The 27,227-nt window shown below is 37.3% G+C and overlaps 2 protein-coding genes across 2 annotated transcripts in view; one reads left to right on the top strand and one right to left on the bottom strand.

The window, feature by feature from the left end:
- LOC127445649 (ankyrin repeat and SAM domain-containing protein 1A-like) overlaps positions 1 to 1,078 on the bottom strand; it is a 48,578-nt gene extending 47,500 nt beyond the window's left edge. The window contains exon 1 of the mRNA XM_051705863.1: positions 653 to 1,078. Coding sequence (XP_051561823.1) covers positions 653 to 928 — 276 coding nt within the window. The 5' untranslated portion in view covers positions 929 to 1,078. The remainder of the gene's footprint in view (positions 1 to 652) is intronic.
- Positions 1,079 to 5,772: 4,694 nt separating this feature from the next.
- On the top strand, positions 5,773 to 27,155 carry LOC127446303 (protein ILRUN). Its single transcript, XM_051707112.1, has 5 exons — positions 5,773 to 6,045; positions 7,054 to 7,208; positions 7,410 to 7,607; positions 9,615 to 9,919; positions 24,048 to 27,155. Exons 1-5 carry the CDS (start codon positions 5,888 to 5,890, stop codon positions 24,081 to 24,083), a joined length of 852 nt encoding a protein of 283 aa, XP_051563072.1. The 5' UTR covers positions 5,773 to 5,887; the 3' UTR covers positions 24,084 to 27,155.
- Positions 27,156 to 27,227: the final 72 nt, after the last annotated feature.

Here is a 27,227-nt window from a genome sequence, read left to right on the forward strand (position 1 = left end):
TGTTTACCTTTTCTTTTTTTTAACTAGTTTTAATATATCAGAATGAATATATATTGGCAGCAAAAACCCCAATACCCAGCTCACATGGCCTTACATATGTTTCACACCCATATGACTGACTTTCCATGGAATACAAAGGAGATGTTAGGCAGAATGTTAGGGACTGCCATCCTAGTTACCATTCACTTTCAATGCATCTTTTTTCCATTCACTGAAAATGAATGATGACTAAGACTAACACTGCCTAACATTTCCTTTTGTGTTCCACATAATAAAGAAAGTCATATGGTTTTTAAACAACATGAGGATGAATTAACGATGACAGAATTTTCATTTCCGAGTGAACTATCCCTTAATTACTTAAAAACTTAATAGTACTTAGTGAAAGATTTAACCAGCCAAAGAAAAAGTCCAAGTTCATCACTGCTTTGAGGTCAAATTAATATGAAACTAAACTGAAATGAGTTGGAAAAATAAAAGAGTTGCAATTTTTTCTTTAAAACTAATGACAAAATAAAATACACCAGCACTGGATCTGAACCTAAGATGTTTCGTATAGGGATTGAAAAGGAAGTTTAGGTTTCAGAACCTAAACCCCCCCAGGAATCCTCACACAATTTGTACACTGGCCTGTTAGTTCATCAGTTTTTACCTCGTCCCATTCGGAGGCAAACGAGGGCATCTGCTTCATTTCCTTCCCTTGAGCTGCATAGTTGGACAGGGATTCGCTTCGGTCACCTAGAGGCCCATCTTCATCACAATATGGGGAGGCCAACAGGTCACATTCTGATTTTAAGAGGTTGCACGCCTGCTTCAGATGCTCTGGTGTATTCGTCCAAGCTTGGGTTGATGGCTCAGGCGAGCAGTTGGCATCACTCTTAACCTGGTCGAGATGGCCCGATGGGGCAACTGTGGCTGGATTGGACATTCCTGTGTTGGTGCTCTGGGTTTCTATCTGGTTTCTGGTCTCTGCTGCAAACCAAATCCACTTTACCTGCAGTCACCAGATAGTAGTCCACCTGGTATCAGTTAGTGTAAGCCTGTATTATCCATGGAATTAATCTTAAAATTATAGGCTCTGTTTGCCCTGATCTACAGCAGTTTGAACCACTGTTTAAAGCACTCTTGAAGTGGGGTGAGGGTGCCTAGTTTTACATTGTCACAGGGGTCCACCCACAGTTTGGGTTCCTTTGCCCTCCCCTTGCCAAGGAACTTCATAGGGTTATTTTAGAGATCATTTCCTTCCCTTCCCTCCCTGTCTGTTTTACTCACTACCATTCTCTCTGATATACAGTGCATGCCCCATTTCTTTGCTGTTAACTAAGACGCAGTTTAAAACAGCCCTAAAACTAGTGAATTAGGTCAGATTGTGTTCAAAAAGCATGCTTTAAAATGTGCAAAATACTGCCTAAAATAATAAAGGGATTCAATGGAGGATTCTTTAAAGGTTATTAAAATTAAATTAAATTAAATTAAATTACATTAAATTAAATTAAATTAAAATAAATTAAGAAATAATAAAAAACATTAATTAAATTAAATTAAATTAAAAGGGATATGTCACCCAAAAATAAAAATTCTGTCATTTTTTACTCTCCCTTCCTGAAGTAACATTAAAAGTAGCTTTAAGGAGAATTCTATAAAGGTTATTAATTAGGTTTGAAACAAAATTAAATAAGTAATAAATAATAATAAATAAATCAAATCCTTAAAGTGAAATTTCGCCCAAAAATCAAAATTCGGTCATTATTTTCTCTCCCTGTCTAAAATAACAGTAATAGGTTTAAAAGGATACTTTTTTTTAAAGATTATTAATAAGGTTTAAAATTAAAAAATAACCTTAAATGGATAATTCACCCCCAAAAAAAATGACATTTCTGTCATCATTTACTTACCCTCACTTTGTTCCAGACCCATTTACGTCTATGTGGAACAAAACAGGATACCAGTATATCAAAACTACATCCTCAGTCACCTTTAAAAAAAAAATGCAACTGAATGGTGACTGAGACTGAATACATCATCTTTTGTGTTTTACAAAAAAGAAAAGTTTTACACGTTTACTTACCAAAAATGAGGGTAAGTAAATTATGATAGAATTTTCCATTTTGGGTGAACTATCCCTTAAAATGTTACTAATACTGTAGTTTAATGTACAATCATATCTAATGAATCCTTTTATGCTGGAATGATTCTTTGTGTTGGAGTTTAAGGTTCTTTACTCCACTTTCTATTATAAAACTTACTAAAAAGGTTTGTGCATACAGCACCAAAAAGGGTTCTGCTATTGCTATAAGACAAAGAACCCTATATTCTGCTATTTGGAACCATTTTTCTCAAAGAGTGTTCATCTAAAACATACATCATAAAAAGTATAACAACACTGCATATTTTTGTACAAAAGTCTGTTAGCAATGTAATGTCTGTTGTTAGCCCAGATCACCTTCTCCAAACCTGAATTTTAAATGTTGATTATAGTAAGCAAACACATGCATGGACCTTAAAGATGTCGCTTCTTTGTGTCTCCTGTTGTGGTTAGTTCTCCGAGTCTTCTTTGTCATCGCACTCTAGCTGACACAGCGATGCTTTGGTCTTGTACCCTGGATCGCAGGCCTGGCCTTATTACTAGTGACAGGCTGGCTAATCAGGTTACTGAAACTCTCACACAGGCTGGTGGATCTGGCTTTTCACTTTATATATGAGGCTTGTAGTAGGGTCATCCTTGGTGAAAGTTTGGTCTTGTGGAAAAGGTTCCTAGTTCCTAAGCTGCTAGAAGATGCTATGCACATTTTATATAACAGAGTGTGCACAATGCATTTTGACCAGTATCATACATATTGCACAGAACAAGTGGAAAGCCATCTCATGACCAGGGTATAGGACTTATGTATAGGCATGGTATTGCATTTACAAACAACACATATTACTTTAATTTTTTCTCCTTTTTTTTATTTTTTTTTAAGAAAACTGAAAATATGAAAAGTGTTTTGACAGTCTACACTGCAACAATCCTATTTTTAATTAGTATATTTGTCTTGTTTTCCCATTAAAATGTCTAAACCTTACCTAATATTGCTAAAATTAATGAAAATATATGTAAGATAAATGTTGTCTTAACCTGTTTATGTGCATTAATAGACTGTTAATAGACTGAGCTACTACAAGTGAAATTTTTACAGTAATTCCAATAATATGAATACAGTAGGCCTATTAGTTGATTAAATAAATAATAATTCACCTAAATGTTATTTCACATTCCAAAGGTTGTAGTAAGTTCCCAGTGGACAGACTGACATACTACAGATGAGATGTTTACAGTAAGTCCAACAATGAGTACAGTTATTTTCACATTCCAAAGGTTATAGTAACTTCCCTGTGGATAGACTTACTAACCGTAAAAATCTCACCTTTTTCATAATATAAGTGAATACGATACATTCATATGCACAGCCATCACTCTGGTGATCTACTACAACCTGTGATTTTTTTTTTAATAACAATGATAGAACATGCAAGTCACTAGTCAAATAAATGACTGCTCTGACGGCAGTGATGTCTTAGTTGTGGGTGGAGTTTTTACAATGTAGGCATATGCTTCAATAGTCTTATGAATGTATGGTTATTTTCTTCATCTCATTTAAAACCATCCCTTTCCAAACCGGAGCAATGACAGCAGGTTTATGTGCAGGGCTGTCAGATAAATCTGGCTATTTGATGAGAGAGATAGCTCAGCTGCAATAAACGTGGTGAGTTTTGGAGAATAAATGGTAAAGAATTTAATATTAACTGAGACGTACTAATCTGAACTATTAAACAGTAGAGAACATTTATTCTGTCTCACATCACTGAGATAGGTTGACGTTTCAGGTCCACCCATATGTGCGAATCAAATATTCAAGCCATATATTAGTGAAATAAAATAATCAAAACGCACGTTTTTTGTTTTTCCGATTTTGAATTCCTAATTGAAAATGAAATGAACGAATGATACACGGATTATTTAACACAGATCTAGTAATCTGCTTAAATTGGCAAAAAAGAACCGATCAAACTATTACCTCACAAGCATAATGTAAAAAGCATGACTTAATGAAGACTCATGCACTGATATAAACTCCACTTACAATGTGTGCTTAAAAGAAGGATTGTCCTTTGTTTTGTTTTTTTTCTGCAGTGCATTTCACATAATGCTGCCAATCAAGAATAATATGCCGATAAACAACTCTCATTTGTGTGTTCCTCATCTCTAGATTATTAATTTAGATCAACATCAATGAGAAACATGGATAAATGAGCATTGTTGAAAGCAACTTTGTAGAAATGAACTGAGCCGCATTGATTAGACTGTCTGACTGATGGCCTATTATGCAAGGGTTGTTTCAGCTGATGAAACTCACCTGTGATTGGCTGGATGGTCGCTCAATCAGCCCAAAGTAACAAAACGCAAAGAATACTTTATACAAATCCGGGGGACAAAAATCCCCTTTTTAAAGAGTGCGGGGGACGTGTCACTCATGTCCCCTGCAGCTGCTACGCCCTTGTGTGGTACGTTTCAAAGTAACATCCACATGAATGCCAGGACCCAAGGTTTCCCAGCAGAACATTGCCCAGACCATCACACCGCCTCTGCCTGCCTGCTTTCTTCTCATGGTGCATCCTGCTGCCATCTCTTCCTCAGGTAAACGACGCACACGCACCCGGCCGTCCACATGATCTAAAAGAAAATGTGATTCATCAGACCAGGCCTCCTTTTTCCATTGCTCCATGGTCCATTTCTGACGCTCACGTGCCCATTATAGGTGCTTTCGGCAGTGGACAGGGGTCAGTGTGGGCACTCTGACCGGTTTGTGCTACGCAGCCCCATACGCAGCAAGCTGCGGTGCACTGTGTGTTCTGACACCTTTCTGTCATGGCCAGCATTAAGTTTTTCAGTAATTTGAGCTACAGTAGTTCTTCTGTGGGATCAGAACAGACGGGCTAGCCTTCGCTTCCCACACGCATCAATGAGCCTAGGTCGCCCATGGCCCTGTCGCCGGTTTACCGGCTGTCCTTCCTTGGACCACTTTTGGTAGGTACTAACCACAGCATACTGGGAACACCCAAAATGACCTGCTGTTTTGGAGATGCTCTGACCCAGTCGTCTAGCCATCACAATTTGGCCCTTGTCAAAGTCGCTCAGATCCTTACGCTTGCCCATTTATCATGCTTTCACCACATTAAATTCAAGAACTGACTGTTCACTTGCTGCCTAATATATCCACTCCTTGACAGGTGCCATTGTAACGAGATAATAAATGTTATTCAGTTCACCTGTCAGTGGTTTTAATGTAGTGGCTGACCAGTGTATATTAAAGTACCATACAAATTGGTAAACCAAAGTATGCATGCCCGGTTCTACGGGGGTGCTTGAGGGTGCTAAGCTTCCTCAAACGGACGTTAAAGCACCCTCAATTAAATAACGTTGGTGCATTATTGCATCTTCACTTTAACTCCTAAAGCACCCCCAAAATATTCAGAAGCACCCTCAGAGATTTTGACATGGAACCGGGCCTGAATGTATTTATGGTTTTTGCACATCTACCATGACAGTAGGCTACCATTCAGCACCAAAGTACCAGAGAATTACCACTGGATACCACCACTGTACAATTTGTAAGGGATGTACATACCATACAAGTGTAAGGATTATGGTACACTCACTGCAGAAACTCGAATAGCAACAGCTGACGTCACCCCGCACCACGGTGACGTCGCGTGTGATGTCATGCCCCGCCCGCCCGCAGCCATGCGTACTGAGCTTGTTGTCGGTCGCTTGTTATGACTGGAGAAGGCCTCGGACTAAATTAAAACGTATCCCCCGTTCCTGCCCCGGGACAGCCGCGTGCTCATGGAGGGCATGGACATAGACCTGGATCCGGAGCTCATGCAAAAATTCAGCTGCATGGGCACCACGGATAAAGATGTCCTCATCTCGGAGTTCCAGAGGCTGCTGGGTTTCCAGCTCAACCCGGCTGGCTGCGCCTTCTTCCTGGACATGACCAACTGGTGAGTCCGGGGATTGGACTGCGGCCTAGTGGGAGTGCTGGGCCTTGTGTCAGCATATAGAGCTTACTGCTGCAGTTTCCTTATTTTTAATCACTTAAAAGTCAAAAATAGCATTGAAATGACTACTGTGTTGCGTTTAAATGGATCTGAAGCGAAAGAGACAAGCTAATGGCCAGCAAATGTGCGGGTTTCGCTCAATATGAGGTATAAAAGTCATGTTTTAGATGAGTGCGTCCTTTAAAAACATTTTGCTCATATTGTATTAAATTATATTGTTTGTTTATTATATTGTTATTTATATCAGTTGACAACCATGTTTGTAGTAGCAGTTCACTACTACGTTGACGATGTCTCGAAACCTAGTGAGCTCCCTATCTAGGCAACATTTTTGGGCATCTTTAGGCACCTACTATGCCCAAAAATGCTGTCTAGATAGGGAGCTTAGTATGTTTTGATACACGGACGTTTAATGTTGCTCAGTCACGACTCAAACTGATTCCGTTTTTCTTATTGCCAGTGAGCAATCAATTTTAATATTAACTAACAATATTTTAAGTGTCTAGTTTGTATGTAAAAAAATATATTTTGTTTTTTGTTTGCGTAAACAGCGTGTTTACTAACAAGGGGAGGACTGTTGAGAAGTTTTTGCTCATAGTTACGTAATGAACTAATGTACTTTCATCTGGCACCCAGACTAACACAAGTTTGTCCTTCTCTTGTTTTGTTTGGAACATTAATTTGATCTGTAAAATTCCTACAGCTATAAAGCTAATATACACAAATGTAATAATAGCAAATGAAACATGTGCAAACTTGTTAAAAGTAGTTTAGATAATTAAATTCCATTAAAAATAGATTTTATGCCATGTTAACATAACCATTAACCTTGGTACTTTGATATATGCTGCCGTACTGAATGAAAACCATATAAATACTACAGTCATGGTACCGTGCTCTTTATAATTCAGTGTAATTAAACCTGCCTTGTTGATTTGTCTGTCTGATCAGGAACCTTCAAGCAGCTATTGGTGCATATTATGACTTCGAGAGTCCAAACATCAACACGCCATCAATGTCTTTTGTGGAAGATGTGACGATTGGAGAAGGGGAGTCAGTTCCTCCTAACACACAGTTCACTAAGACATGGAGGATACAAAACACAGGTGTGTGTTTTCTAGGTGTCATCAAAAGAGTGAAGTTTAACTAAGCAAAAGGTATGAGAGGCTGTGCTATACTGTTACTATAGTTATGGCTAAACACTGTTATGATAAGAAGCAAAATTAACAGTGATTTTGATAATATTGTCAAAATAAGATTAAACTATCCTCTGCTCTGTTAAACTTTAATGTCTGTGTGCTTTACAGGTACAGAGTCGTGGCCGCCAGGTGTGTGCCTGAAGTATGTTGGTGGGGATCAGTTTGGTCATGTGAACATGGTGATGGTGCGGTCTCTGGACCCTCAGGAGATCTCGGATGTGAGCGTGCAGATGCGCAGTCCAGCCGTTCCTGGCATGTATCAGGGCCAATGGAGAATGTGTATGGCCACCGGACTCTTCTACGGAGGTATGGCAGTAACGATAAAAACAACAGTCAGTGGGCCTTCATGAAACACGAGAACAGATTTCTTTTTATATTGTACCTAAACCTATATGAAAATTGTCCCATTAAATTGAATGGAACAATTCACGTACAAATGGGTTTCTGAACAATTAAAGCAGAAACTTGCTCTGCTCATTTTTCAGGAATAAAGCCTAATGTTCACAAGCATGCTCTTAGTGTAGGTCTCTGTACTATATGTGTTACTTTCTGCATACTGTGAGTATATATTGTTTAGTGCCTGATATTTTAAAAACAATAGTATGTGAAACAGTATGCATCGGTAAACATTTGCAAACAATAGTATGCTACAGTGTTGACACATGAAATCATTATGTTGCATGTTCAATTCAGCAAGTGTCATCCAATTATTGTGAATTAATAGTTATTTTTGCATTTTTAATCCAATTTTTCAGTAAAACATTGTAACTTTTGGAAGTCCAATCAAATGGGTCAAGTAGATTAGTGGAAAATTATGGTAGATATTACTTCCGGTTCATCCGTCACACTGGAAATGCAATGGTACAGTATCCTATGCATTGTGGGGTGTTGTATTTTGTACATTTTGGCAAATGTAGTAGATCATTAGGGTATTCCTTGTATACTGAAAATGTGCATACTGCACAGAGTATACATACTACATACTGCCAAAGAGGTATGAAATTCCGAACATATCCATTAACGCCACGGCATACTCACGGCGAAGTGCTTCTTCACTCAGAGACAAAAGAAGATCAAAATTCAGCTGAGCAATGGTATACTGTTTGTGGACATTCAGACACCCACCACGCTGCTGTGGGAGGCATTTAGAGGAGCATTTAAATATGAGGATTCAAAAGACCATGTAAAACCTTAACTAATGTGACTTCAAAATGTGTTATAAATGTCTTCATGCCTCATCCTGTGAGTAGAATTCACACGAGATCAGTAAAAGAAGCTGTTTAAACAACTCGATGAAGATTTAAAGTAATATATATATATATATATATATATATATATATATATATATATATATATATATATATATACACAGTAGATTTCAACTGCATCAGAAAACTGGAAAATGCTGCCTTCGGAGGCTGTATACAGAGGTAGGATGAAAATAAGATACTATTTAAACTGTTCTGAGACCAGTTTCCTTAAGAGTTCCATTCATTCAAAAATTCTATTAGTTAAGCCATTAACTAATTAGGCTGCAAATCGTAGTCAACGTTTTTGGATGCAGCCAATGTGTAATTTGTCATGTTTACATTCTACATTCATGGTGCTAATCTTCTGGCATGCTATACATGGCCATACTATGCGCCGATTACACTCTGTTATTGTAATTTATGATGACACTGATACTACTGCAAAGATGGGTGTATAAAAGTGTGTTAATGGGCAGAATAAAGACAAAAGAATGATAAGAGTGTGAATGGCTTTCGCTGTAGACAGCACATGAATGAAGCAGCATATCAAACAACAAGAGTTTTTTGTAGACTAATTTAACAAAAAAGTCACGTGGCATGTTCTTGGAAAATGTCTCTACATGAATGATTGTAGAGATGTAGGTAAGTTTGTACCAGTTCGCTAATAACTCTGCACGCCGGTGTGTTCATGTTGACTGATCTTAACGGACTGAACAGTGTAATTGAAAAGTCTGTCGGCCTCAAAATGGGTGAAGCTCCAGGTCACACCTACTGATGACTTGGACCAATGGCAGTAAGAAGGAGCTTAGCAGCCGGTACAAAGTTTTCCTGAAAGTTCGCCCTTTTGAAATGTTACAAACTACCGAAACAAACTCAAAAACACCTTTGTTTTGGCCAGTTTAGTTTTTTTTTTTTTTTTCTAAATGATGTCATTCCCTTTCGTTTTTTAATTTCGTACAAAGTGTGACTGGGCCTTAAGTTTTACAACCAAAGTTCTAAGTTCTACAACCATCTTTGGTGACTTGAAGGACATGTTAGTCACCTCATTCCCCCTTTTGTGCAGATGTGATCTGGGTGATTTTGAGTGTGGAGGAGGGAGGTCTGCTGGGTGTCACACAGCAGCTGTCCTCCTTCGAGACGGAGTTCAACACACAGCCACACCGCAGTCTGGAGGGAGACTTCAACCCCTTCGCCTCACCACAGAAGAACAAGCAGGACACCAATGAAGATAATCTAAAAGACCCCGGGGGCCCCTGGGAGGCCCCTCTGGACTCCATTCAGCAAGATCAAAATGGACTCAATCACAGCTCTGTAAATATTACACCAAATGGTCTCCAAAACAACTTATCAGTAGTGACTTACAGCCAGGTACGTATGCAGTTATTTTGACTTGAAAACCAGTGTATGGTGTAAGGCTGAAAGATATAGCTAAAAATATAATTTCTCAATATTTTTTTAAAGGAATGTTCCAGGTTCAATACAAGTTAAGCTCAATAGACAGCATTTGTGGCATAATATTGATTACCAAAAAAATTTAAACTCGTCCCTCCTTTTAAAAAAGCAAAAATCTGGGTTACAGTGAGGCACCTACAATGGAAATGAACGGGGGCCAAACTGTAAACGTTAAAATACTCACTGTTTCAAAAGTTTAGCCAGAAGACGTAAACAATATGCATGTTAACATGATTTTAGTGTGATAAAATCACTTACTAACCTTTTCTGTGAAAAGTTATAACCAATTTTACAACTTCGTTGCCATGACGATGTAATGTCAACAAAACCTTAAATCCTAAAACGATTGTAAAAATTACAATTTAAACAACTTTACAGCTCGAATAATACATGAGTTTTAATTGAAGAATTAATGTACAGTTCATAGACTTAGGTTGAAGTCATTAAAACTAATTTTTTAACCACTCCACAGATTTCATATTAGCAAACTATAGTTTTGCCAAGTCGTTTAGGACTTCTACTTTGTGCTTGACATGAGTCATTTTTCCAACAATTATTTACATACAGATTGTTTCACTTTTAATTGACTATATCACAATTCCAGTGGGTCAGAAGTTTCCATACACTAAGTTAACTGTGCCTTTAAGCAGCTTGGAAAATTCCAGAAAATGATGTCAAGCCTTTAGACAACTAGCCAGTTAGCTTCTGATAGGAGGTGTGCTGAATTGGAGGTGTACCTGTAGATGTATTTTAAGGACTACCTTCAAACTCAGTGCCTCTTTGCTTGACATCATAGGAAAATCAAAAGAAATCAGCAAAGACCTCAGAAAAAAAAAGATTGTGGACCTCCACAAGTCTGGTTCATCCTTGGGAGCAATTTCCAAACGCCTGAAGGTACCATGTTCATCTGTACAAACAATAGAACGCAAGTATAAACACCAGGGGACCACGCAGTCATCGTACCGCTCAGGAAGGAGACACATTCTGTCTCCTAGAGATGAACATAGTTTGGTGCTAAAAAAGTGCAGATCAATCCCAGAACAACAGCAAAGGACATTGTGAAGATGCTGGAGGAAACAGGTAGACAAGTATCTATATCTACAGTAAAACGAGTCCTATATTGGCATAACCTGAAAGGCTGCTCAGCAAGGATGAAGCCACTGCTCCAAAACTGCCATAAAAAAGCCAGACTGCAGTTTGCAAGTGCACATGGGGACAAAGATCTTACTTTTTGGAGAAATGTCCTCTGGTCTGATGAAATAAAAATGTAACTGTTTGGCCATAATGACCATTGTAATGTTTGGAGAAAAAAGGGTGAGGCTTGCAAGTCGAAGAACACCATCCCAACCGTGAAGCATGGGGGTGGCAGCATCATGTTGTGGTAGCATCATGTTGTGGTGGTGCTTTGCTGCAGGAGAGATTGATGCACTTCACAGAATAGATGGCATCATGAGGAAGGAAAATTATGTGATATATTGAAGCAACATCTCAAAACATCAGCCAGGAAGTTAAAGCTTGGTCACAGATGGGTCTTCCAAAATGGACAATGACTCCAAGCATACCTCCAAAGTTGTGGCAAGATGGCATAAGGACATCAAAGTCACCTTGACTTGGAGTGGCTATCACAAAGCCCTGACCTCAGTCTGATAGAAAATTTGTGGGCAGAACTGAAAAAGCATGTGTGAGCAAGGATGCCTACAAACCTGACTCAGTTACACCAGTTCTGTCTGGAGGAATGGGCCAAAATTCCAGCAACTTATTGTTAGAAGCTTGTGGAAGGTTACCCAAAACGTTTGACCCAAGTTAAACAATTTAAAGGCAAAGCTACCAAATACTAACAAAGTATATGTTAACTTCTGACCCACTGGGAATGTGATGAAAGAAATAAAAGCTGAAATAAATCATTATCTCTACTATTATTCTGACATTTCACATTCCTAAAATAAAGTGGTGATCCTAACTGACCTAAGACAGGGAATGCTTTCTACAGTTAAATGTCAGGAATTGTGATGTTTAAATGTATTTGGCTAAGGTGTATGTAAACTTCTGACTTCAACTGAATGTGCTTTTATAAAAGTATAAGCTTCTCATTTCTGGTTTTAACCCCTCAAAAAATTGGCCCCATTCACTTCCATTGTAAGTGTCTCACTGTCGAAATTAATTTCTGTGGTAATCAACATTATGCCACAAATGCTGTCGACTGAGCTAAACTTGTATTGAACCCGGGACTTTACTTCAAGCCTTGTTTTGACTATTTGACATATATCTTGGTATTTGTTTGCTCTGAAATGGCTTAAAAGGATAAAATGCAGTAAAACACCGCACAACTCACGACACGCCCCACCGAGAGCAAGAACCACACATTATAGTGACGACGAGGAGGTTGCCCCATGTTACTCTACCCTCCCTAGCAACCGGGCCAATTTGGTTGCTTAGGAGACCTGGCTGGAGTCACTCAGCACACCTGGATTCGAACACGCGACTCCAGTGGTGGTAGTCAGTATCAATACTCGCCAAGCTACCCAGGCCCCAAACTTAAGTTTCTTTTAAAATCATTGCTATATTCAAGCTGTTGCTAATTGTTGTATCACCGACAAAATCGTTGGGAATATATTGGAAGTATTCAATATATCACCTTGTCCTTAGTGTGAGCTGTATGTCAGGATAAAAAACTATTACTATTCACTAGTATCTCAACATTCCACATTTGTGAACATGATACAAAACTATTTGGCTGTTTTTACAAAGAAAAGTTAGGCCAAGGTAGGTGCCTGATTCAGTCCAGAAAAGCCAGATCACCAAGTTTTTTCACCACCCTCTTAAATCTTTTTCTCATGCCAGAAGTCATACCTTTGTAACCTATCAGTGTGCTGACTGCTGTTTAGTCGTGCGTAGGTCGCGGAACGAAAGAAAGGCCTTTTCCTCACCTTTTTGTACCCTGCCCTGTGTTTTGTGACAACTAACTTAAAAAATCACATTGCGATGACTCACCACATTTGCTTACACCTTTCCTCATTCTGTGCATGTGTGATACAATAGCCATTTATCATATTCCAGACCCAACAAGCTGCTTATAGTACATTACCAGTCAGATGTTCTTTTATTACTATTTTACTATTCACTTTTTAAACTAGATTTAAACATCAATTTATATTTGTCAACAAAACTAATTTAAAGTATTTAATCATAAGCCTTTTGATCAAAAGATTTTTAATTTAGTGTGTCCAAACTTTTGACAGTTGGTGTTCTTTTACCCTAGAATAGTGGAAACAGAATTATGATCAATACATTTCCATCTAGAATATTAAAAATGTTGTATTGACTCTCTGCTAACATTATTAATCTGGCCTAAATCATCATTTTTATTCCAACGAGGCAACAACATTGTGTTCAGTTGGGCTGAGACTATTAGTCAACATTATTGACAATGTCGACAATAAAAAATTGTGGACAAACATTTAGTTATGATGGCTCCCGACGTATTGAATCATAATATACTATATGTGTCACAGTGTGTATCTTATTGTGACATGAAGAAAATTGCAGATACGCTGCTCTATTAAGAAGAGAGACTTTTTTTTTTGTGAGTTAAAGATGGATCGAAGTGAACAAAAAGGTGAAAGTGTGTAATCTTAGCCCATTATACACTACAACAAAATATTTTTTGATTAGTCTTTTATGGCTTGTTTTCCAAAATAATATCTAAACTCTAAAACAACGTACATTTACTTTAGGAGCTATATTGCTGAAGACATTTTTTTTATCGGAGAATGTTGAATATAATATTTAAATATTTAAAAATGTCTAATAATCCTTAAAACAATATACATTTACCTAAGAAACTACATATAAGGTAGTTATACTTGCTTTCAGAGAATATATCTTGAATATGATTGTTTTCTTTATTGCATTGGCAGAAGTATGAACAAGTGTAAAAATACACTTATATACAAAATGCACATATATTTAAGATGCATTCTCTGAAAGCAAGTCTAAATGTCTTATATGTTGCTTCTCAAGTAAATGTATCTTGTTTTAAGGATTTTTAGATAATTTTAAATGGAAAACAAGACAAAAACTCTTTAACAATAGGATTCTTTTTTTTTTTTTTTTTTGCAGTGAATGTTTTACATACGGTAATTATACTTATTAAAAATTCAAGTTTTCCCCCCTTGTAATTCAGTCATTTAGAGGTATTTTTTATTGTTAGTAAGCAAATTTAATACAACCTTTTAAGTCGAGGCACAAGCTGAATAGTCGGTTAAGAGCTAATGATTAATCATTGCAATAATCGCCCAAATAGTCGAATAATCGTTCTAATAATTGTTAGATTAATCGATTATCAAAATAATAGTTAGTTGCAGCTCTACTGTTCAGGCACACATTAATGTCTGTAAAACAACAAAGGACCTCTTTACACCATTTCTTCAGCCAGTCTGAAATGAAAATCACATGTAGAAGCCGGACTGTGCAGTATAGTATTAAAAAAATCTCAACATGCACACTTATGCAGGATTTCCATGTGTCCTGGAAAACCTGGAAAATCTTCTGTTATCTTATGTTCAGGGACACAGAGTATTTGAATTGTGATCTGTTATATTTTGGAAATACAGTGCAAGCCCCACTGCTATTGAATACCCCTCAGGTCATGTTTCTCATTTGCGCATGCAACAGCTTGATAATGTTCTGCTTGAATGTTTGCAGTCAATGTTAACTGTGGCCTATACCATCAAGCTAGTTGAACAAACTCTGGGTTACAGGATTGGTTTCGAGTTGATAAAACCAAACCAATCCAATCAGGCTTAATTGGTACCATGATGCTGCTCATCAACTTTCTCTGTCAACTCGGGCTTTGATCCTGAGTTAAAGATTAGTTCACGCATGCGTTTACATGAATGAGTGTCGTTTGCTGCGAACAGCCAATTTTCGTAGTCTCAGCCTCAGATGGCACGCTCACGGACCTCCCACAGTCCATGCACTAGGTCTGGCTACGCAAACTACCAGTCTCGTGACACATGGATAGAGAGGGAGCGATTCACTTCTCGCAAGAGTCAGCGGGGTTTACCTCTCTGCTGAATCAGAATCAGAATGAGCTTTATTGCCAAGTGTTCTCACGTACACAAGGATTTTTTTTTTTTTTTTTTTGGTGATAGGAGAAACAAGTGCACACAGAACATTACAGTGAGACACAGAATATAAAACAAGGTAAGAGTATAAATAGACATACAAATAACAGGACATAGAATGGCGTATGTACATGTACAAGTGGTAATGTATGTTCAAGGTAGGGGTATGTACAGTTATTGAATTAAATATGTGAATTTACATATGTACATGAGATATTTATTTACATTATTGTACTATGGGGAGTCCTGAAGACAGTTGAATTGTTCATGAGGAAAATGGCCTGAGGGTAAAAATTGTTCTTGTGCCCGGATGTCCTGGCGCTCAGTGCTCTGTAGCGCCAGCCAGAGGGCAACAGTTCAAAGAGGGAATGGGCAGGGTGTGTGGGGTCCAGAGTGATTCTACCTGCACGTTTCCTCACTCTGGAGAGGTACAGGTCTTGGAGGGTGGGCAGGGGGGCACCAATAATCCTCTCAGCAGTCCTGACTGTCCGTTGTAGTTTCCTTCTGTCTGATTTGGTGGTTGAACCAAACCAGACAGTTATAGATGTACACAGGACAGACTCAATGACGGCCGAGTAGAACTGTGTCAGCAGCAGAAGGTTAATCATTATGAAAATATATAGAATTTGAATACATTTAAACAGCACAACAAGAGATTGTTTTAATTTGACAAATTAAAATGCATTGACACTGCACAAAGATCACCATGAAATCACTAAGAACCAAAACACATGATTTACACTGCACAAGGGATTACAGAACAATTATGAAGAAATTAAAGACATTTACAAAGCAAGAAGAAACAATGTCTGCTGCAAGAGCTCGAGGACTGCTGGAAGCAAATTATAAATGTATTAAAAATATAAAACAGCTGATATATCAATGCAAATGTGAATTCAAATAGGTTTACAACAAGAACACACTTTATTTAAAATATAAAAGTTTTTATATAAATTTAAATGGAAAGCTTAATATCATATTACTTTTAAACATTATTATAGGCTACTGTTTAATAATTAAAAGTGAGCATTTGGAATACTGTATGCAATAATTGGTATGCAATAATAAGACGTATATTTTAGAGGTTGTCAGATTTTCAGATACCGATAACTAAGGTGGTGGGAAAGGTCAATAACCGATTAATCGGCTGATTTATAGAATGTCCAATTTTTTTCTTATCCTTTCTTTACTATGGCGGGCAAAGAAAAAGAATCCAAAATTAATAAAATCCCAGATACAGTTTTTCATTCAACCAAAATCCCAATAATAACCAGAAAAATGAAGATTTGGTGCGTAACGTGGGACTTAAGCATAAACAAGCCCGAAACACACCAGGGACTCTTATTTTGAAATTACTAAATTACATAAAAACCATCTGCAACTATCGACAGATTTTTTTTTGATAACTGATAGTTCCAAAAAGCAGCTATTGGCACCGATTAATTCTTAAAACCGATATATCGGTCTACATCAAGTATTTTATTTTATTTTATTTTTTTTTTATCAATATTTTGTGTACCGCTTATATTGAACTTCAAATGACTTGTATGCTCATCTCTAGTCCATGAAAGAATGGATTTGGGAGGCATGTATCCATTTCTTTAGCTTTCGTGTGGAGTGATTAAAGGTGCTGTAAGCAATTGTTTTTTTCATGGAAAGGTATGCAAAAGCTTTTCTTACTCCCTGAAAGATATTAATGAAATAAGTGTCATAGAGATCATATTCTCTGGTCTCTGTGACACCACTAGACTCTTTAAATAGAAAACAAAATTGTGTCCACTGGCCGCTGTCTCTGACGCTTTCGGACTGTCAATAATTTTATGCGTTCTCAAACTATTGTAGTTTCAGCGAATTATTGAGGTGTAATGCCATTTTTATGCCATTTTGTTCATTACAGTTGTCAATTGAGGGCAATATTTTGCTGCTGTTGTTTTTCACAACCATAAAGCTCATTTGGTATCTTTAGAGTGCGGGTTTTGGAAAGAGTGGGCGTGGCTAATCCAATGGCTCAGCTTGTGGAAATTCTAGAATGGCTAAAATTGCTAACAGCACCTTTTAAGCTTTTAATATTTAAAAATAAATCATTATTGGCATGTATTGTATTAATCCATCTTACTAGCTGTTTTATAGTTAGCCTAATATGATTTTGTTCTTATATTTTCTCAGATATTTTATGGCTAGAGTAGGCAAATGAAAAACAAATATAGTGTATTTAAATTAAATAAAAGACTGGATCTGCTGAAAATCTATATTTAAATAATGAATCATGACAGTTCAGCCAGAGCCATTCTAAAGGGGAGCCTACAAGGTTAGCATCAAAACGCATAACGCAGCGGTACACTGGCGAGGAGACGAGGCTGTTATTTTCTTTCTTTCTTTTTTTTTTTAATGGATGTTTATGGAGGAGATGCATCCATGTGCTGAATAAACTGCTTTTGTGAGGAAACAGCTCACCACTTATTGAATTGACCACCTGTGCACTAATCTTCAACATGTTTTACACTAAACAATCCTTTTGAGATGAACTATGTGTGGAGTTTACTATGATAAAATTGCAGTTTTATAAGAGATGAAGCGAGAATGAAGCGACAGGTAGGACTCATTTACGGCATTAAAACCAGACTACAGAGATTCTTTTAATTACTGTCTCCAGCTTGCAAAAATTGCATTGATGAATTAAAATAAATGTTTAGTATTAAAATGATACATTTTGTACAATATTGTATATTATCTAATAAAAATCACAGAGGCCGATAAATCGGCCAATATTCAGACTTTTTTAATTATTGGCATCGGGCAATACATTTTTCTGTTTGTCCGATATTTTTTTATTTTTTTTAATTTGTTTTCTTCTTGAGGGAGCTGAGAATCACCTGCTTGCATATGAAGTGACTGAGACATGTAAACGGCCAGTCATGGTTCGGTTTGTTGTTATGTGTAATCATGTTACTACAATAATAGACCGGTGTGCAACTCATTGTCATTTAAACGGTCCGCATATCAGAGCCGTGGCAGACGCGTTTGAGCTCATAACGTTAAAGTGCTCGCCTGTTTCATTCTCCCTCTCTCTCCTCAACAGTTCCCTGTAACTTTTAACTGTCTTGTCTAATGATAAAAAGGCAAATATCAATAAAACTAATATCATATACCATCTGCAAATATGCACATATCTCGTTTAAACATATGTAATAAACTAACCTCACACAACTTCAGCAGATCCAGTATCCTGAGGAGCGCTCATAAATCTTCCTCTCAAGCACGTATTCTAACAGTCTCTCCTCAACAATTCCCTGTAACTTTTCAAATGATAAATGCAAATATCAATAAAACCTACTATATTCAGTCTGCAAATATGCAGATGGCATATTTAACAGATGTAATTCACGAACCTCATGAAAAATGAGCATTTTCTTCCCGTCGAGCGCTCATCTAATGTCTTCCTCTGAAGCGCGCATTCCATCAGCCAAAACCAAAAACTTCAGGATCAAAAGTTCCTCTGATTCACAAATCATGACGGTCAGTCCGTGACAATCCAAGCAGGCGATCCAGGCTGTTTAAACCGTCAGGAGATTGAGACTCACGCTGGATCCGCACGAGCAAACCAAAAGTCTTTCTAGCAAGTCAGTCTACTGTTGGCCATGTTTGGAATGCTCTTGGGAGGCTATTTCCAGTCATGATAGTGCAGCTTCTATCTGCTTGAATGGGGTAAGACCGAAATCTCCAAAACGGTTGGTCAAGATAACAATCAAAGAACATATTTCAAATCAGCAGTAAAATCTGACAACACTGGTATCATAAATGATGATGCTTTACCTCAGATTATGCAAAAATGCAATTTTCCCAGCTTTTATAGCTAATGCTCATGCGCATTCTCGAGTTGAGTGACAGGCGACGTCTGTATCTAAAAGGTGATTGGCTCTTTTACCTGTAAGTTGGGACTTCCTATCTACATCCGATGACCGCAGTTGGGCTTTCTAATTTCTCCCATTCATTTTAATAGAAGTGGCCCATCTCTGCTAAATAGTCTCTGGTGCAACTTCAAGGTAAATGTGCTTCACATGCACTATGAGTAAATGTCTCATTCAATATGCACTGTATGTACAATTGGTTTGATTCAGTATTTTTTGAGAAAATGCGATTACTAACGTGGACATGCCATCCATGGTTGCTGGACTACTGTGTGTACTGTTATTATATTAACAATTTCTTCATGTGCAAATAAATTACTATAATTTGATGTCTAAACAGAAATCGGAAGAAACCGCTATCTACCATTTAAAATACAATATTATTTTTTTAGGTTCTTTTTACAAAGTTAAAGTTTTGTGTGAAATTGACTGATTAAATATAGTGCTAAATAAGAGTTTATTATTTATTTTTTTAGCAATTTTCTGTTTGTTATTTACTATATTAAATTTTGTTATACAGGTGCATCTCAATAAATTAGAATGTCGTGGAAAAGTTCATTTATTTCAGTAATTCAACTCAAATTGTGAAACTTGTGTATTAAATAAATTCAATGCACACAGACTGAAGTAGTTTAAGTCTTTGGTTCTTTTAATTGTGATGATTTTGGCTCACATTTAACAAAAACCCACCAATTCACTATCTCAACAAATTAGAATACATCATAAGACCAATACAAAAAACATTTTTAGTGAATTGTTGGCCTTCTGGAAAGTATGTTCATCTACTGTATATGTACTCAATACTTGGTAGGGGCTCCTTTTGCTTTAATTACTGCCTCAATTCGGCGTGGCATGGAGGTGATCAGTTTGTGGCACTGCTGAGGTGGTATGGAAGCCCAGGTTTCTTTGACAGTGGCCTTCAGCTCATCTGCATTTTTTGGTCTCTTGTTTCTCATTTTCCTCTTGACAATACCCCATAGATTCTCTATGGGGTTCAGGTCTGGTGAGTTTGCTGGCCAGTCAAGTACACCAACACCATGGTCATTTAACCAACTTTTGGTGCTTTTGGCAGTGTGGGCAGGTGCCAAATCCTGCTGGGAAATGAAATCAGCATCTTTAAAAAGTTGGTCAGCAGAAGGAAGCATGAAGTGCTCCAAAATTTCTTGGTAAACGGGTGCAGTGACTTTGGTTTTCAAAAAACACAATGGACCAACACCAGCAGATGACATTGCACCCCAAATCATCACAGACTGTGGAAACTTAACACTGGACTTCAAGCAACTTGGGCTATGAGCTTCTCCACCCTTCCTCCAGACTCTAGGACCTTGGTTTCCAAATGAAATACAAAACTTGCTCTCATCTGAAGAGGACTTTGGAACACTGGGCAACAGTCCAGTTCTTCTTCTCCTTAACCCAGGTAAGACGCCTCTGACGTTGTCTGTGGTTCAGGAGTGGCTTAACAAGAGGAATACGACAACTGTAGCCAAATTCCTTGACACGTCTGTGTGTGGTGGCTCTTGATGCCTTGACCCCAGCCTCAGTCCATTCCTTGTGAAGTTCACCCAAATTCTTGAATCGATTTTGCTTGACAATCCTCATAAGGCTGCGGTTCTCTCGGTTGGTTGTGCATCTTTTTCTTCCACACTTTTTCCTTCCACTCAACTTTCTGTTAACATTCTTGGATACAGCACTCTGTGAACAGCCAGCTTCTTTGGCAATGAATGTTTGTGGCTTACCCTCCTTGTGAAGGGTGTCAATGATTGTCTTCTGGACAACTGTCAGATCAGCAGTCTTCCCCATGATTGTGTAGCCTAGTGAACCAAACTGAGAGACCATTTTGAAGGCTCAGGAAACCTTTGCAGGTGTTTTGAGTTGATTAGCTGATTGGCATGTCACCATATTCTAATTTGTTGAGAGAGTGAATTGGTGGGTTTTTGTTAAATGTGAGCCAAAATCATCACCATTAAAAGAACCAAAGACTTAAACTACTTCAGTCTGTGTGCATTGAATTTATTTAATACACGAGTTTCACAATTTGAGTTGTATTACTGAAATTAACTTTTCCACGACATTCTAATTTATTGAGATGCGCCTGTATATTGGCATTGTATCGGCCTGTCGGCCACCCTGCACTGTATATCGGCATTGGCCATTTAAAAAACCCATATCGGTCGACCACTAATTGCAATGAATATTATGACTGCTGTGTGTGCCCAATGATACTGATATAAAATAATATACTTATTTTTAAATAGATTAAGATTCTAATGCCGAAATCTGCAGCTGTAAAAGCGTGCTATTTTTACCGCTCACTGAAACATATTCCACAAACATTACATTCCCAAAATACGTTAACTAACAGTCAGTGTCCTGATTTCTTCTATTTTTATGTATTTTTCATACTATAATGTTTTAGATCTTCAAATGAGATATAACAAAACAAAGGCAACCTGAGTAAACACAAAATACAGTTTTCAAATTTATTTTTTATTGAAGCAAAAAAGTTATCCAACACATCACCCATGTGAAAAACGAACTGCCCCCTTAAACTTAATAGCTGGTTGTGCCACCTTTAGCAGCAACAACTGCAACCAAACACTTACGATAACTGGAGATCAGTCTTTCACAACACTGTGGTGGAATTTTGGCCCACTCTTCTTTGCAGAACTATTTTAGTTCAGCCACATTGGAGGGTTTTCGAGCATGAACTTCCCGTTTAATGTCTTGCCACAGCATCTCAATCGGGTTCAAGTCAGGACTTTGACTAGGCCACTCCAAAACTTTAATTTTGCTTCTTTTGAGCCATACAGAGGTGGACTTACTCCTATGCTTTGGATCATTGTCTTGCTGCATTATCCAGTTGCGCTTTAACTCACGGACTGATGACCGGACGTTCTCCTTTAGGATTTTCTGGTAGAGAGCAGAATTCACGTTTCTCTCAATTATTGCAAGTTGCACTGGCCCTGAAGCAGCAAAGCATCCCCACACCATCACCCTACCACCACCATGCTTGATCGTAGGTATGATGTTCTATTTGTGCAATTCTGTGTTTGATTTACGCCAGATGTAACGGGACACCTGTCTTCAAAACAGGTCCACTTTCGACTTATCAGTCCACAGAACATTCTCCCAAAAGGTTTGAGGATCATCAAGGTGCGTTTTGGCAAAATTCAGATGAGCCTTAATGTTCTTGTGGGTTAGCAGTGGTTGTCGCCTCGCCGCTCTTCTGTGGATGCCATTTTTGGTCAGTGTCTTTCTGATAGTGGAGTCATGAACAGTGTCCTTTATTGATGCGAGAGAGGCCTGTGGTTCCTTGGATGTTGTCCTTGGCTTTTTTATGACTTCCTGGATGAGTCATTGCTGTGCTCTTGGAGGAATTTTGGAAGGTCGGCCACTTCTGGGAAGGTTCACTACTTGGCCAAGTTTTCTCCATTTGGAGATAATGGCTCTTACAGTGTTTCTTTGGAGTCCCAAAGCCTTTGAAATAGCTTTGTAACCCTTCAGACTGATGAATTTCAATCACCTTTTCCCTCATTTCTGGAATTTCTTTCGACCTTGGCATAGTGTGCTACTGGGTGAGACATTTTAGCCAACTTCATGCTGCTGAAAAAGTGTATAGTATATACACAAAAACCGAAGAAATCAGACAAATACTTTTTCACAGCACAATAGATATATCTCAAAATCTACCACAAGAAAAAGTGCAAAAGTGCCAAAAAAAAAAAAAAAAAACTGTCGTAAAAACTCTTAATGTGGTCCATTGACGTCAGCCGTTATATGATTGGCCAGAGAAGACTCACATGATACAAGTTGACTGTTACTCTCTCTACAATGTTAAAAACATGGAAGTTGTATAGAATATCTCTGGTTCAGCATCTGTTAGCGATCTGTTACCTAGAACAAAACCTGCTACGGAGCAGGTTAGCTGTGTAGCGCAAGTTACTATGGTGATGAACACCAGTAAAAGCCAACCCACCTTCATGGTACCTAATACCCAGGGTTTATGCAAACTAAACTGAAACTTAACTGGCTAGCCACTTAAACCGACTTCATTGTATAGGCCTCTGGTTACCAACGAACTAGACTTGTGAACCTGTAATAAATTACGTGAGTTGTTTACTAATAATCTTGCTTCGGGTTAAGCCTATTTTTTGGGTCCGTTTCTGATTACAGGGATGCAAATTCATGAGGTGAAAAAGGTCAGAAAGTCATAGCAGGTGTTCTAGATAAATATTTTTTAGCTGACCTGTTTGTTGTATTTAAAGCTTTTTGTTGCATTTAATACTTTTAAAGTGTTTAAGCTTAAACATTTTAAGTGATTTTAAAAAGAAAAATGTAGAAAATGTACCAAACAATTTGGGCAAATTTAGTTTTAAAAAAAGGTGACTTTAGCTGAAAGGTGAGTAGTTTGCATCCCTGTGATTATATTGACAGTTTTTAAGGGTGTAAAATGCAATGCTTCATGATGCATCGATCTGACAATGAAAATGTTTTTCTTTCCATCAAAGTGTGTGATTATGTTTAACTTCTTACTGTGTTTTAGGTCTTACATTAATTTAGAATGTAATTCATAATTAAAGTGGTACATTGGTTGAACATTTTCTCCAATTAAAAAAAACACCATTTCAAACCAAATACATAAATATTGAAAAATATATTGTTAAAAAAGTTGAAGATATTGTGATTCGTAACTTCTTTAGCTGTATCGCCTGTCCAAAGTAGAAGTACGCCATCCTGAGTTTGTGAAGTGTTTAAAATCTCTGATTGGCACAGCAGTGACTTTTGAAGAGACTAGTGAGACAGGTAACTCTCACCACAAGATGGAGTACCATGCCAACTTGTGAGCTGAAATGTGTGAAAAGAGTCACTGTTGATTTGCCACAAATTATTACAGCAAACGCATTGCAAAAATGTGTTCTTTCCAGCGTAACCTTGACTTGCATGATTTTACTAATAATCTTGTGAGTTTTTTGTTATTAGAGCTCTCTCACTCTCTCTCTTTATCCGCAGGGCATTAATGGACCCTTCCCGTTCGGACAGTCTTAAGGAACGGAATCCACCTGGTAGCTCATTGGAGCTGCTGCTTTTGCCCTTTTCTGGGGTTCAGTGAGAGGAGGAATAGATTTATTCTAAAGACTTGGTGACTCTCCCTCCCCTCTGATGCATCTCAACATCACGTTAAAGTGTGGACAATTCTGTTCGGCTCCAAATCGATATTCAACCAACACTGACACCCGAGTTCCGCATGTGTGAATGCTAGATTTAGATGAGTGCTAGAAATCCTAAAGAGAGATGAAAATACACAGTATTGTCACATAACAGCAGTAAATTCAGATGAATTTGTGTGTGCTCGAAACAGAAGCAGGATGGGTGAACAGATAAATGAATGAGAGAATCTCACAGAAACATGTTTGTCACATGTCTCCCTAAAATCAAAAGAAATGACATTTTGCGTAAGAAAATGAAGCCTATTTAGGACCATTACGATTATTTGCATTGTAACGTTATTTTCATGACATTTAAACAAATTTTTTGAAAATGTTTTTATTATTATTATTAAATGCAGCACAACAAATACTACCATAATGTGTAAATGCTTCACAAAAAAAATTATACATTTTTTTCTTTTTTGCATTACTGAAATGGTAATTATTATTATTGGCACATTACAGTAATAGGAATTGGTGAACCATTAAGGCTTTTTGCATTGTACAATTATTTTCATGACATTCAGGCACATTTACACCAAAATTGAAATTACAGAATTGTGTCCAGATGTTTAACACTTCTCAATGCTGATTCTCATTACTGTAATACAGTAATGTTTTACTTTATTACAGTATATACAGGGTGGCCTTAAAAAAAAAGAAACAGGGCCAATATGTTTGATTGCTCGTATCTTAAAAATGCATACATTTTTTGGGACACCCTGTTACACTGAAGTACCATGTTTATTTTATAAATTAAAAGCAGTACATCAAATACTACCATGATGTATAAATACTTCATGATTTAAATTGATAATTTTTTCACATTACTAAAAAGAATGCTTATTAAAAGGGAAATGCTTATTTGTCATGAAAATAATGTCACAATGCAAAACATGTTAATGGCCCTAAACATAGGCTTTATTTTCTTCATGCAAAATATCATTCATTTCTTTTGATTTTGGGGTGAAATATGACTGGGACATGTTCTTGACAGGTTTCGTGAGATTCACTCAAATATGTGTGCGTGCGAGTGTTTCAACCATGCGCAAAAGCCATCAACCAAGAATTAAAGCCTGTTAATTAGTTTTATAAGTTACATCAATGTTCTTTTTACAAGCTCAACAGTTTCAAGTAAATAAAGGTCAACGTGCCTACTTGGAGGTTAAATTGTGTAATTGGTAAATTTCAAAATCTCAGCCATCCACTACAAAAGTGTTCTCAAAACCTTTTTTTGGATCCAACAGCAACAAGTAATGCATACTAGAGTACATTATGCCTCATTTTATTGCAAGATACAACTCTACTGCCATCACACAAGTCAAATGATGGCTGTTGTCAGAGATGCCCTTACTATCTTGTTGCTGGTATCATATTTGTTTACATTTATGTTGTTCTGCAGAGTTATAGAGTGCTGATGTTGGTTTCCATTGGTAATAATACATCACAGATAATAGCAAGCTGGAGATGTGGCTTTGGTTCCCTTGTTTACTGGCCTAAGTGTCCATAAGCACATCATTGATATATTTACCCAGTCATATTTTTCTGTCATTCACCTAGACCTAAGATGGTATTAAGTTGTTTTAAATGAAGAATGAGCTGAGGGTTTTTTAATGTGGGAGAGAGAGGGAATGGGTCCATTAAAGGAATATTCCAGGTTAAATAGAAGTTATTTCATTGTGACTAAATGAAATTAAAATGGAAGTCAAAGGGGCAACCACTTGCCCCATAGATATTTCTCATCACTTTTTTTTTTTTAACAAACAGTCAAAATTATTTTGTGGTCACAGAACCTGGCGAAAGAGCTTAACTTGCATTTAACCCAGATATACCTTTAATTTAAATTATCTTTAATGTTCACTGAATGTCAAAATTGTTAATTTCGAGCTGAAGAGCTCCAACTAATATTTTAATGCGTGAAGAAAATTTGTGGAATTTATTTGGTTTAAATTGTGCGTCTGTGTTGATGGTATGATGAAAAACTTCTTGGATGTTTATATTTATATCTGAAATGCCATTTGTCACCCCCTGTCTTACTGCAAAGGTTACACTCTTTATAAAACAAATGTAAAAAATCAGATCATAAAAAAAAGTTCCCCATAATGTTTTTCTTTTTATTGGTCCATTTAATAAGATACAAGTTGGGTCATGCAATGGAAGTAAAAGTGTTTAAACAAATTACCCAGAAACCTATAGCAGATTAGTGTCATCATGTCCTGTTAATCTAACAACGTCAGCGATTTTTGTCAATTTCCCGATTTTCAGAGTTCTATACACTTGGAAAGTTTCGCCATTAATGACACCAACATTACGTCCAGATTTTTAGTATTGCTGTGGCTTCACTTTTACATTGCAAATAATCTATGCAGTGTTTTAAGGGACAGTCCCTTCCATATTCCAAAAAGTTGCACTCGCAGTTAAAGCATAAAAGCAGTAAATGCTCTGAGGCTGGTCGCCATTTCACATTGCCGCAAGGACGGACGAAGACTCTTCATCTAGTGCTCAGCCCATAGAAGGCTCATTGGATGATGTCATTGATTTAGCAATCAAGTCTTTGAGCTATTTATTTTGAATATCCTCATCCCAAGCGCTGCACACTTCATAGCCTCCTTTCGATTTATAATTACACGCTGGATTTTTATTTCTACTTTTTGTGTTGCTTATGCATGTGAGAAGTGTGATTGATTCATTGCTGCATTATTGTCTTTTTTTTTCTGATTTTTTTTTTTTTTATTATTATTTTTTTTTTTTAAGATCTGTTGGGTTTTCTGCACCATGGCATGGTGTATGATTGATCTGAGAGTTTGCATACTAGAGTCTTGTGATAGCACAGTGAAAAAGAGAGTATGAAAAGCCTTTTCCTGTATGTATAACTGAACATTTGTATGATTAAATTAACAGGAAAAAATGAGTATTTTGTTTGGATGTTTGATGCCACATGTGTGAGGAGTGTGATTGTTAAAGAAATAGTTCAAGATGAAAA

Source organism: Myxocyprinus asiaticus, chromosome 9 (assembly GCF_019703515.2).
Source record: "Myxocyprinus asiaticus isolate MX2 ecotype Aquarium Trade chromosome 9, UBuf_Myxa_2, whole genome shotgun sequence".
Lineage (NCBI taxonomy): Eukaryota > Metazoa > Chordata > Actinopteri > Cypriniformes > Catostomidae > Myxocyprinus > Myxocyprinus asiaticus.

Excerpts from the sequence above, each read along its gene's own strand:
- LOC127446303 (XM_051707112.1), top strand. The coding sequence starts at position 5,888 with ATGGAGGGCATGGACATAGACCTGGATCCGGAGCTCATGCAAAAATTC. Across the intron at positions 7,209-7,409 it reads ATGGAGGATACAAAACACAG|GTACAGAGTCGTGGCCGCCA; the intron begins GTGTGTGTTTTC and ends TGTGCTTTACAG. Across the intron at positions 7,608-9,614 it reads CACCGGACTCTTCTACGGAG|ATGTGATCTGGGTGATTTTG; the intron begins GTATGGCAGTAA and ends CCTTTTGTGCAG.